Raw genomic sequence first — 12907 nt, 5'->3', positions numbered from 1 at the left:
ATAGGAACATGTGCAGAACAGGCTAAAAACAAGGCCACTATAGTATGGGTGACTGTGGTTAGGTGGATAGTTTTCCAAACAGCTGAATAGGCAATAACTTGTAGTGTGGGCACCACAAGAAAAGAAACTCCAAAACTGGATCCTGATGGAGGTCTAGTCAGAGACTGCAGCATAAATAAACTGTGCAACCTGTTGTCTCACCAAGGGTAGGGATATTCCAGGCTTTAGCACAACATCCACCAACAAAAACAGCTATTGGCTTTTATCTTGCACAGAAAATGACAGCTCCCTGGGTGTGTGTGGCACAATGAGGTTGGGGCTTCAATCTGTGGTTAGTTTTTTTCTTTTTTTTCCTAGTAGTGTGTTCAGTTTAACATTTGGTTGCCAACTTTTGGTTCTCAAGGACTTGATTACACCAGGAAGGCTGAACAGTCTCTCACCTCCAACAGAACGAACCAAACACACTCCATCCCCCATCTTGGAGCCCCTCCCTGTGCTCCCTGTGGGAGCTGTAGCCACCCTGTAATGCACACAGTCACACACACACAAATAGAGAGTGACGCAAGAAGGGCCACACAAACCATTATCCCTACAGGGGTGGCCACTGGGAAAGCTACTGGGTGTAGAATGGCAAAGCCACTGTAACTCCACTGTCTTTATTTGTCAGCCGGGGCTCTGGACCTGTGGGGAGCGGTCAGGAATTTGACTCATTGTTCTCTGCTAAGCAGCCCCATTGTGGGAACTTGCGGCACTCTGGCACAATGGTCTCTGGTCGGACCAGGCAGTGCTGCAATTAAAAGAAAAGAAAAAAGCCTACTCGGCTGCTGCTAAGCTATTCTCTAATGCATGACTTCACAGAGAAACAACAATGCTTGTATACACACTGGGAGCGGGGGATTGGAGCGACACAATGATGGTACACAATGACCGTACACATTTCTGCATCAGGCCTGCTGTTGTGCAGGGCTTTCCTTAGAAAGAAAAATCAGTTTAGAAGCCTTGTGGTGGCTTTCAAAGATGATGAAAACGTCTGGAGATCTCACTGGTTGCAAATACAAGCTTTTTTGGGCTTTCTGCAAGAAAACCGAAACACATTTTACATATCGGATTCATTTCTGGAGTGGACTTCCTAAATGAGGGAAGCAGATCTGTCTCTAACTGGGTGATGGACGATGACTGATGAGAGAAAAGGGGTCACAGGTCATGGGGAGCCACACTGGCAAGCTTGAGCTAAAGTTCTGTTAATCCTTACCAATAACATTGCACAGGCACATTCACTTCAGATGGTTGATGTCTGCACACATTTTAAGGTTGGAACACATGGTGTAGGGGGTGGGCTGGTGATTGACTTGGTTAATATTGACTAAGAGTCGAGGGAGAGTTCAGGTCTTGAGGTCAGGGTTGAAGTGCATGAGAGTTTGTGAAAGGGTAAAGAGGAACTTTTGGTCATAAGCAGACCAGTAAATGACAGGCTGACCCAAGAACCTGAAAAAAGGAGGTAAGCTATACATCCATATTATAGCACCTGTGGGAGTCAACACAATTGCTTTAGCATAATGGCGTAGAGACGTTAATCTGAAAAACTGGTCCATTTGCCTATTGAGTTTGTGCATGAATCACTGCTAAGTTTTTTTCACTAACAGTTCATAAACACCTGCCAATCAGGTTTGCTATTCTTCTAGTGTAATTTGTTCCCTAACTTCTAGGGGTGGAGAAAAAAAAAAATCGATTCACATAACAATCGCGATTCTAATCATCCACAATCCTGAATCGATTCATAAACTTCAAAAATCGATTTTTTATTTAAAAATAATAAAATATATTTTTTCTAAATAAGTCCTTCCTTCTGAAGTTTTTCGACCAAATATGTTTACATGTCCTCAGGTGGTTCTTCAGTGTCCAACCTAATATCAGTTTAGTTTTCTCCTGGGAGAAGATTTGAGTGAAATATGTCTGTTTATATGATGTCCTTTAAACCTCATATTTCTGGTATTCTGTCTAATAATTTTGTTAATATTCTGCATTGTAAGTGTTTTGTGGCGTTTAATGTAAAAGCACTTTTCAAAGTACTTGTTTGTAATCTCGTGTGATTTCAGTGTGACATCCAAAGCATAAAATTATGAATATCAACAAGAGTTAATCTAACTAAGCCTTTCTTTTAAACATGTTTGCCATTGTTTCGTGAAATTTAAAAGCCAGAAATTACATCTAATTAGGGAAGGTCGATGAAATGGAAACTAATGGCACCTTCACACCAAACGCGTCAACAGCATCAGGCTCTAGGGAGTGTCAGGGTCCCGCCTCTTCTGCTGGAATATAGGAGATGGGAGCGCCAATGCGGGTCAGCAGGTTGTCAAACTGGGCACGGGAGAGATGGAAGTAACTCTCGTCCGAGCGCAGCTCTGGCGAATGCAGAAATGGTGCCGAGGCGCAAATAAAGCTTTGATGCTGGTGACAAGCGTACTGATTCAATGAGCACAAGCGTCCATCTACGGGCGTGAGGCACAATTTTGACGCCCGAAATGCATTTGGTGTGAACGTACCACAAATGGAATTGGGGAAAAAGTTAAACAGAGGGGTGGTGTTTAGCTCAGTGGGTTGAGCGCCCGCCTCATGAACGGAGGCTATAGTTCCTCACCTGCAGCCGGTCCAGGTTCGATTCCCAGCCTGGGACCCTTTGCTGCATGTCATTCCCTGCTCTCTCTGATCCCTTTCCTGTCAAGCAACTGTCATATAAAGGCCACTAGAGCCCAAAAAATCCTTAAAAAAAACAAAAAAAAAAAAAGTTAAACAGAATATCGAAGGCTTCATTTTAAAAGTTGGTGGTAAAATATATTGACAAATCACAAATATTGAAAGCATTATCGTCAAATCTTGCATATAATTATTATTATTAACATGGTTGCAAATGAAGTGCAGATTGAAGGTTTCGGTGGTTACGTGGTCTGTCCACACTTCCAATCAACCCTGAACATGATACGTTGGTTAGCAAGATGCTCAGTTTATCACAATGACATTAAGATAATATTTGTAAGGATCAGGCCTCAAAGCACATTGGTGTTTATACTCGGCGCATTCACCGTTGCAGTACCTGCAGCCAAGTTGCGTGAGCGCCCACCGTCTCCTCGCCATCAGCGCGGAGCGAGCGAGAGAGAGAGAGATGTGCACTCTGTGGGGCGAGACAAGGTGCTCAACCGCGCCGTCACAAACTAAGGTCACCCTACGCACTCGCACAGATACAACCAGATCAAATTTTCACTCGCACACACTGAAAAAATACTTGTATATGCAACCAATTTGTTTGTAGTCTGGAGCCCTGATCAGCCATCATTAGCATAAACCCGACCCTGCTGCTGAAGCACACTAAACTTCCGCGGCCTCCAGTGGGTGCAATTCGGCCCCTAGCCTAAAACAAACCACATATTCGGACTCAGGGGAATAAAACGTGTCCACTGGTGCTACATTTTAGCCTACTACTTTTTTTCTTCTTTCTTTTTTCATCACTGAGAATATATTCAATGCAGAGCAATAACTTCAGAGGTCAGTCAGTAACAGCCTGGCCAACGCTGCAGCTCATTACCACTAGCATAAGCACCCACGAAAGAAAGCAACAAAGGGTTGAACATTTTCTCAGACTAGTTCCCCTTCTTTCGTCTCTCCCTTCAGTGTCATTCATGTCCTTCCTTATCCGCCTTTCCTGGCCTCTTCAAGGTTCACATGATCCCCCAGATAGCTTCTCACTATCCCAAATGTGAGTAGAAAAGCAACACTAATGGTTTAGTGTACGTTCTAGAAACAGTAGGCTAGACATTTAATAGTGACATTCGCTCTGTGTGGCCTGAAAGTAACTTTGTTTTTGTGTCAACAGTACTTCAAAAGAGCTCCGGTTGTTACAAACTATACATCACTGCCCTGAGAAAAAACTGTAATTAGAGACTGTAGTGCCATGAAAAGATGTACAGCGGATGGAGAGGAAGCACAAGTTGGATAACATAAACCAAGAGAAAGAACAAAAGCTTTTAAACAATAAGCATTTTTTTTAATATGTGTAGTAATTTAGATCAATTTTACTTGTAAAGGGAGATCGAAGTCATAACCCCAGCCACACAAACATGTTATGTGAAATCTTGAAGAATCCCATATTGTGCATAAACAGGGAGGCATGAGATGCTAATATATACACTAGCATCATAATACCTGCCTATGGAAACCACAATAAAAATGAATAATCAGATTCAGGTGAGAAATGAGCCCTACTCTTTAGAGCTACCATTGACATAGGGTTGTTAAAATTTTATTTTAGACCAAAGCTAACTTAAAGTCCATCATGCAACAATGTTTTGTTTTTATTTTCAAAGCCCCACCCCCTTATTAGTCCAGCTTTTGGAACAGTTGAATGTATTGTCCTGCTATAATGCTGTTGTGGATCCACAATATCATCTTTGGATTTGATCCTGCTAATTGCCACAAATCCTCCAGAGAGTAAATCTTTACAATCTTGTTAGAAAGCCTGACTAAAGCAGAGGAAAGAGACTTTGCTACAAAGCCCAACAACGGATTTATTCGATCAAACTGGACACTGAGCCCAATCGAGAGTCCTGGTGCATCAAAAGTCTCTTTGCCACCAAAGAGAAATATCCTCATGCAAACAGTCTACTTTCCTGCCCCTGATAACCATCCTGTGGTGCTAATTTTATTATGGTTGAATTAGTGTTCTACTGGTGTTCTCCCCTGATAGCCACAGAGGGTTGTCTCATATTTGTGTTATATGACAGAGAGGAGCAGTTAAATTAATTAAATCTCCCAAGACAGTGTGCAGACCACAAGCAGCTGATCCTGTTCCCTTTGCCTTCTGGGAATGAGGGTGAGGGCAAGGGAGGGTGAGTCATTTTAAATAAAAGATGGAAGTGAAAGATGATGTATCACCCAGGGGCAAGTTGTAATCAAACTATGTTGGTTCAATGGTTTTTCATTCATGCTGTTGAAGTGAATGATGGATGCAACATAAAGCCCACAAGTTTATTTGTCTCAGCACAGAAACACACGAAGCTGCAGGTGAGCGTTGTTTTTCCTTTTCAAAGCACCTGCTGTGGGTCTCCCTAAACGGGATGAGTCACTAATGAAAAAAAGACAGCCGCGTCACAATAAATAGCACATGTGCTGCTGACTGGAAAGAGTGTACACAAACAGATGAAGGGCAGGTGACGGACTAGGGGTGTGTACATTTGTTCGTGTCCAAGGAAACAAAAGAAAGGGCTTGATGATTTCACCTTTTTCCGTCTCCATGTTTTCTCAAAGAAGAGACATACCTCTCATTTCTTGTAAAAGCAAAGCATACAATGTGAAAAGTACCAATATTGCTATGATCTTTAGTTAGATAGTTGAAAAGATTTGTTGGAGAACGTACTCAATGCCGCCTCACAGCTAAAAAGTTTTGTTTCTACAAAAATGTTTTTCTAAGATTGCAAAGTTCTCAAAACGCAAGGTGAGGTGACGCTCTCCAGAACAGAGTTTGGGCGCTTTGAACTGTTCTGGTGATATGTCCAGGGTTCTCTCTACCTTATGCTTATCAAGCTTGAAGAGGATCCAGAGGCTACATGGTACATTGTCTTGAAGGTGGAAGGAGTGATGAAAACTCAGGCAAGTGGCAAACCCAGGCACAGGAACAACAGAAGATCAGAAGTTCAGTAGGTTGACAGGACAAATTCCGACATGACAAATCACTAAGGAGTGCCAAGTAATTACATTAATAAGTTTTAGAATAATAAGCATAATGGCTGTAGCATGCGAAGAAGTAAACAATGCCCAACATGGTCAAATGAGGTGTGTTATAAACACATTTCAGAGAACCACAGTATGACTTGACTGCCAGGTTTAGGGGATTTCTTGTGGACTCCGTCAGTTACTTTCAGCCCCATGATCACTGAACCTTAGCATAATAGTATCAGCTCATCAGCTTTATGACCGTTCAATAACAAGGTAATGTACATAGAAGCTTTTTTTCAGAGGCCACTCGCACAAACACATTACTGTTTGGTTTAGGCATCAGAAAGGTCTTTCCTAATTATCCGTACACTGATGGTAGATATAGCTTTGTTGATAGGGGTCTGTGGGCTCTTTATTCCAGTGAGAAGAGACCTATAACTGTATGATCTCGCAGTATGATAACCTAGAAATTACTTCTATGATACATGTAATACCAAATATGTTGTTGTTGGATGTAGAGTTAGTCATGAATTCAGTACATCTCTGAGGAAGACCGAAAACATGTGGACGAGTCGGGACATGTTCTGAAGAGACTCAGATCTGGCATTTACCCAAGTACCCGTCTGAAAGCAAAACTGGGTTACAGTTCATACAACTCCGTCTCAATTCACTATTATAATGCCATACATTTCATTACAGTGAGAACAGGTGGCTGGATGATTGAGCCATGGGAGTGTAACGGTGTCCGATTAATACAAATCAACAACCTAGAAGGTTGCAGCAGTATTTCAAATCCATTAAAAAAATGAAGGCCCCAAAAGCATTAAATGTCAAATGTGACCTGTTTTGACGGCTCATTCACAGAGGTGCTGGTTTGATTTGAAAAAAAAAACAAAAAAAAAAAAAACAACACAACATTCCTTGCGTGTCTTGTGAGCATTTGAGCCTAAAATTAAGCAGCCATGCGCTTCCCTTTTCTTCTCATATCAACTCTTCAAGCATTAACCAGGAACGCAATCAAGTTTGAACTTTCAAAGATGAACCTGAATCAGGCAGTGAAACAGCAGTCATGTCATTCAAACACATACCAGTATGCTTGGGCACACATTGGTATGCTGCACAATCACCTGCAGCGCCACATCAGGTTGGAGCGTTTATTCCTGTGATAAAAGCATGGCACCTCATGAACCCAATGATCTTGAACCAGACACAGGCTAAATAGCTTGTAGGTCCCACAGAGCAAAGATCATCTACGAAATTTGCAATGCACAGTTGAGATTTGAATGAAAAGCAAACTGGTTGAAGCCAGGGTGGCTAGGATGTGCGGTGACACTTGCTCAATATGCATGCATATGAAATCTGACCTTTGCCTCCAAGTAAAATATTTTAAGCCCCATATTGTGCAGAAGGAGCATACCATGAACAATAATGAATACACATTCTCTTGTCTTTGACGCTTGAACAAGCACATTAACTATTGATGATATTTCGAGATGTCCCATATGTTTGTGCTCCTGACGCTACCAAGCTTGGACGCTCAGTGTGAGAAACAAGCCGTGGAGGGTCTGACATTGATAAAACCAAAGCGGTCCCTTTCAGCATCTACTCCACAGGGAGAATCCTCTTACAACCCTTCCCCTGAACTCTAAAAGCCAGTTTTCAATGGAAAGGCAACACAGATACTCTCAACAACTGCAGACAAAAAGGTTGATATGAAAAGCTCCTGGAACAAATGGCTGAAAACTGCAAGAAAATATATTCCCTTGTTTTTATAGTTTGTTTATTAAAGAATGGGATACTTGTTGTTCTGGTTACAAAAGAATAATTTAACATGTGTTCTTCCTAGTCTACAGACACACAGCCTCTCTGGCATTAGGCTTAATAAAATGGATTAGAGCTGCGTGTGGTGTCTATCCAAACATAGAACTCAGCACACACAACACAGCCACTACTATGGATGCCTTAATAAGGCTGTGCGGTCTACTAAATGTCTTTCACACTCCTGTTTAGGAAGTCTCAATCAGATAAGGATCCATCGTTGCCCACACCTTGACATCATTTCTGCAGATAAGTGGGCAGAAGGATTCTACCACCAAGTTTCAGAGCGTGTGGTGTGTAAAATCACACACAATCCAGGTGTTTTTCTTGATACAGACATGCTTCAAGTTAAAAGCACATTTAGTGCATGTTTGTCACCCCTCTGACAAGCCAATTACGATCTTGACACTTTGGTGCAACTCGATCACACTCGTGCTGTTACGCTGACCATTCAAATGAGTTTTCTGGTTAGAAGCACGCTCATCTACACACATATTAACCTTCAAATGTGTGTTAAACTGTTATGTTTAGGAGCAAGCCAAGAGGCAGTACTAAAGCTTGTATTTGGACTGGTTTGCCTTTCCATTTTGAGATCCAGGGCAAAGTCTGGGCTTGTAAAGTAAAGTCAACCAAAGCAATCCATTCTGACAGTAGCTGTACAGGTTTACATATCTGGGATGCCTTGTTAAACCCTCCTATTCTTCATTTCAGCAACGTAAAAGGAATAGATCTGAGGGGGTAACATCAAAGGAAGTACACTTTATATAGCACAGAATCTAAAACTCAAAACCTAGCTGTATATACACTTAACATAAATTCTGGTACAAATGTGTCTCTGCATTCAAGCTAACATTTAGGTCAAAAGGACAGTGTGCCTTCTCCCAGACAGTTTAATTCAACAAAAGACATGTGGCATGCTTAGTTATCACATGACACAACAGATCCTGTTCAGACTTTGCATGAGGGGCAAATGGCCTCAGGCCACCTCCTGCCCCTGAACAAAACAACAGTGTTTGGAGCCAAAGAATCAAAAAGCTGCATTTAACAGCAAATGGACGCTCACAAAATACCACTTGATCCCCTTAATCAGTACACATGATCAACAAGTACCCTCCTCAATACACAACAAGTCCCTGTCCTAAGAAAGGACAGCAACCCGAGGCAATGAGAGCAAAGGTTTACATACAGTGGTTCCCGAGATTACAACGTCTGTCTTACAGGCATCTCTCTGCAAACACCAGTGTTTACCGTTGGTGTGAACAGTCAACATGAGGACATGTCCCTGCCCCCAACGTGGTTTGTGTTAATGCCAGTTTAGTTTTTGTTCCATGATAAATATTATTGAATTCATCAGATGTTCCTTAGATGCAATCAAGAAGTTAGAGACTGTACAGCAGTAAAAAAAAATTTAAAAAAAAATACTAAGTGTGCTGTGTCATCTTTTTCAAAAGGGCTAAGGGTCACTTAACTTGAGTCAAGTATTCCCTACTTCTCTGAACCTTCCCAATAAACACTAACTACAGAAAAACAAGAAAGATTTTTACACTCCAACCCAAAACCTGATGGTAACTAATCAAGACCTATTAGTCTCGCTCAACAGTATGTGCAGGTGCAAATCCAATGCTTTAAAAAAAACTGCCGAGTCAGACTTTGAGCAGTATTCATAACTAATCCTGAAATCCATGCATGCTTTGGCCAGGCACTTTTCTCTGCATCCATGGACAATAGCAACCCAACAATGACCTTTAAAACCCCTGCTATGGAAGAAATGCATCAGCAGACGCACCTTAATCAGCAGTTAGGAACAATGGGGAATGTGTGTCAAAAACACGCCTCATACCAGGGAGTAGCTAATAAAGCTGCTGGAGGTAAATACATATTGTATGCCTCATTGAAAGATAAATCAAAGACCATTTGCACATAAACGCGATGTACAGTAAGAGGTTAGAATTGCTGCCTGAACGTTTGTTTTCATCTAAAGTGTAAATACTCCATTAATCGACATTTTTGAAAAAGTTTCTCACATTGCATTCTGGGATGTGGAGTCTTGTAGACGGAAGCATAGAAGTGTTTTTACTTCATTCTTCTTACAATGATTTCTTGTTTGCCCCCTAAACCTCTGCCAAAGTGAATTCCCAACACTTTTTTGGTGTTTTTACGGACTGGAAGTTGTGGCAAAACAATGTTTGTTTTGGGGTTTACACAGAAAAATGGAAGTGAATGCCTCACGGAGTGAGGTGACAAACTAGAACGATCACTGTCCTCCTTGACAACAAAAAAACACAAGAAATCACCTTGAAAAAAAAAAGGAAAAAGATTTCTATGTGTTTGCATATGGGACTCCACATCCCATGATGCAATGCACAAAACTTTTCCAAAAATGTCAATTAAAAATTGCTTACATTGGAGATCCAAACAAGATGTAATTTCAACTTTTTCCAAAACATTTTTTTCCAACCAAAATATCTTTGATTTATTGATAGGATGCCTACACTATACTGTATGTCTTTATCTAAAATAAGGTTTTTGGAGGTTTTTTTGGTCTCCAGCACCTTTAAGACAATGGACAGTTAAACAGTTTATTATGGCAGCTATTTCCTCAAAAGTTTCCACCATATTCCTGTGTTCGCTACTTGCTGCTTTTAGGTGCAAACTCCTGTATTATATGAATACATATATATTTATCTAAAAAAGGGGACATGCTTTATTAGCTTTTTAAAAAAATCCATGATTAACTTTCCTGCTTTTAGCTTATCACAATAAAAGGCCAGGATATTGGTTAATGCTTGAAATCAACTGATAGTATATTGTTAACTCGTTTTAACTGTTACGTTGTCATAAATTAGCTTAAAAAGAATATGAGAATGAGAATAACCATTGAGTAAAGTAATATAGAAAATGATTTGCCACACATTGATCGGAAGCCAATGAACCTAAGCAGTAATAAAGTAGATTATCTTTTTTTTGTGTGTGTTATCAGTGCTTTATCTGATATTTTGTCTGTTGCTACATTGTTTTTCTTACTTATCTTACATGTGTATATTGATATGAAATATATATGAATGTTTTTGCTATTATATGTATTTAAATTCACACTTTGTAGACTTTAAACCTGATTTATAGACCGACTGACTGCACTGAAGTGATCTGACAGGTGTTTTCCAGCTCTACAGGTTTGAATCCAAAGGAATAAACAACAGCGTTAGGACTTTGAAAAGAGTGGATTATAAATATAACTTAAAATAAGTGGAATTCCTCCATCTGTGAGTGAGAGTCGCGTCTTTGTACGTTTCGGTAGAGGTATGCGTGTAGTTTCTACGAAACCAGCTGAGCTTATAACACAAGACTGACGTAAACGCTAATAATAAACCACACTAAAGTTAGCCAAAGTTTAAAACTGAAAACTCGTTTATTTTGGAGTAAAAAATTAAGAAAGAAAGCAGCTCCAGAAACGTACCTTTCATCCAGTCGATAACTTGCTTCGGCGTCCACTTTGTTATCGGCTCCATGTTTTTCGTAAGTTAATGTACAAATGTGCCGGAAATGTGGCAGCGCTGAAGAAAAGTGTGAAATTAAAAATGTGTGTGTTGTCACATTATCTGAGGAGACTCTGTGCAGTCCGTGTGTTCGTGTTCAGAGTCTGAATAAAGTCTGCACAGCGTGTTCAAAGCGACACTGAAACACACACACACACACCGCCCGGCCGTGCTGCCTTCAAACACAGCCCGGAAATACCAGTTTCACTAATAAATCAGCGCAAAACAGCAAACCCCGCAGCACCAGGTGGGTTTTTATCTGCTAATAAACTGCTGTTAGACAATCTTAACCAAACGTATTCATATTTCGTTAGGACTTATTTTGAATTTATTTTTCACTCTTTAATATATTTTCTGGATTTTGACTCTTTTTTGAAGCTTTTCCACGTTTCTATTTACAGTATGTACTTAAAAGTGACTTGGCGAGAACCAAAAATCAAAGTAAATGATTTATTTCAAAATAAAATAAAAAATATCAATCTGGTTTATTTCAAGAAGAAACGTGGATTTCAATCAGATTCGTGAAGGCAGCGTGATACTTTCTGCACATTTGAAATTGGGGGCGTGTCTTTCTGATGTCGTTACGTATTGGTGAGAATGTAATTCTCACAAATGGATCTTTCACTGTTTAAGTATAGAGCCTTCTTGTTTACCACTATCGCTCAACAAATTGGGAATTATCATAGGAAAAAGTACATTATTATTCTTTGGAATCATTCAAAGGTGTCAAACTCATCTTATTTCAAGGGCCACATATGGGCCAGACCTGAAAAACACAAATTTCTGTAAAGGAAAAAAACACAAATTCTAAATTTTGGTGCTTCAGTTTGCACTTTCATGTGTAAGTCACTTAATATCCTAAATGTTAAGCAATTGGTAAAATTTCCTTGTATTTACTCAATAGTTGCAATGTAATTTGCCAGAATTTTGTGTGATAATTTACAAGAATTTTCTGTTTTGGAAAAAAAAAACACAGTGAATCAGTATTACTGTTAATAATATAGCACTGCAAGCTCCATTGTGTTTAATTGAATTTGAATGAAGTGAGATATCTTTATCTTATATTGTGACTTACCGTGTGTTTTTGCTGTAATATTTTACTATGAAATAAAGTCTTCCTGCGGGCCAGAACAGATGCTCCGGTGGGCCGAATTTGGCCCTTGAGCCTTGAGTTTGACAAAAGAGGCATCAGTATTTTTTTTTTTATTCCCTGTGGTAATCTTACAATTAGCATGTTGATTTCAGTATTTAAAATCAAAATTCAAGCTTTTGGTTTAGCTGGTTGAGAGACAAAAGAAAATGGACCCTCCAATGTTGTACTTCATGTGCAAAATGTGGTAAGTTTGTTTCCTCGGGAATCAATAACATTCCTAGAGTGAAAAGGATTCAAGTCTTTCTATGGGAAATTCAGGAGACTACTTCCTAATTTGATGGGCCAATGTTTGGTTACTGTTTATAAAAGGAATGGAAAAAGCCCATTTGGTCCCACAGATGGGAAATGAATATGATGCCAAAAAAAAAAAAAGAGCCCTGATCTAGTTTTAGTGTTGAAGGTCAACAACTCAGTAAAAGTTCAGTTATTTTACTTTACCACAAAGATCCTACTAATACCAATCCTAATCTTTAGCTTCCAAAACAACCAGCAGACTCTTCAAATTCTGCCTTGTTTTCACAACCAACATTTATTTCAGTCAAAAATATAGGAAGTTCAGATTTGGCAGTGCATGTTATACTGGTGCAGAGATTAAAATCTGTCCATATAAACAACGACAGGCACATGAAACATCAGCGCAGGAAGTTGTCCACTTTATATTGGAAGATGACAGGATATGAAGGGCTAAAGATGT

The 12907-nt window shown here is 39.9% G+C and overlaps 1 protein-coding gene across 3 annotated transcripts in view; it reads right to left on the bottom strand.

Moving 5' to 3' along the window:
* The window catches only part of cnksr3 (cnksr family member 3), a 63873-nt gene extending 52649 nt beyond the window's left edge, over nt 1–11224 (bottom strand). For all 3 annotated transcript variants that reach the window (XM_028437565.1, XM_028437566.1, XM_028437567.1), the window contains exon 1: nt 10982–11224. In XM_028437565.1, the coding sequence (XP_028293366.1) occupies nt 10982–11033 (52 nt within the window). In that variant the 5' untranslated portion in view covers nt 11034–11224. The remainder of the gene's footprint in view (nt 1–10981) is intronic.
* Nucleotides 11225–12907: the final 1683 nt, after the last annotated feature.

Source organism: Gouania willdenowi, chromosome 22 (genome assembly GCF_900634775.1).
Source record: "Gouania willdenowi chromosome 22, fGouWil2.1, whole genome shotgun sequence".
Lineage (NCBI taxonomy): Eukaryota > Metazoa > Chordata > Actinopteri > Blenniiformes > Gobiesocidae > Gouania > Gouania willdenowi.
The sequence above is the reverse complement of the archived record's forward strand: the minus strand, read 5'-3'. Positions and strand labels throughout refer to the sequence as shown.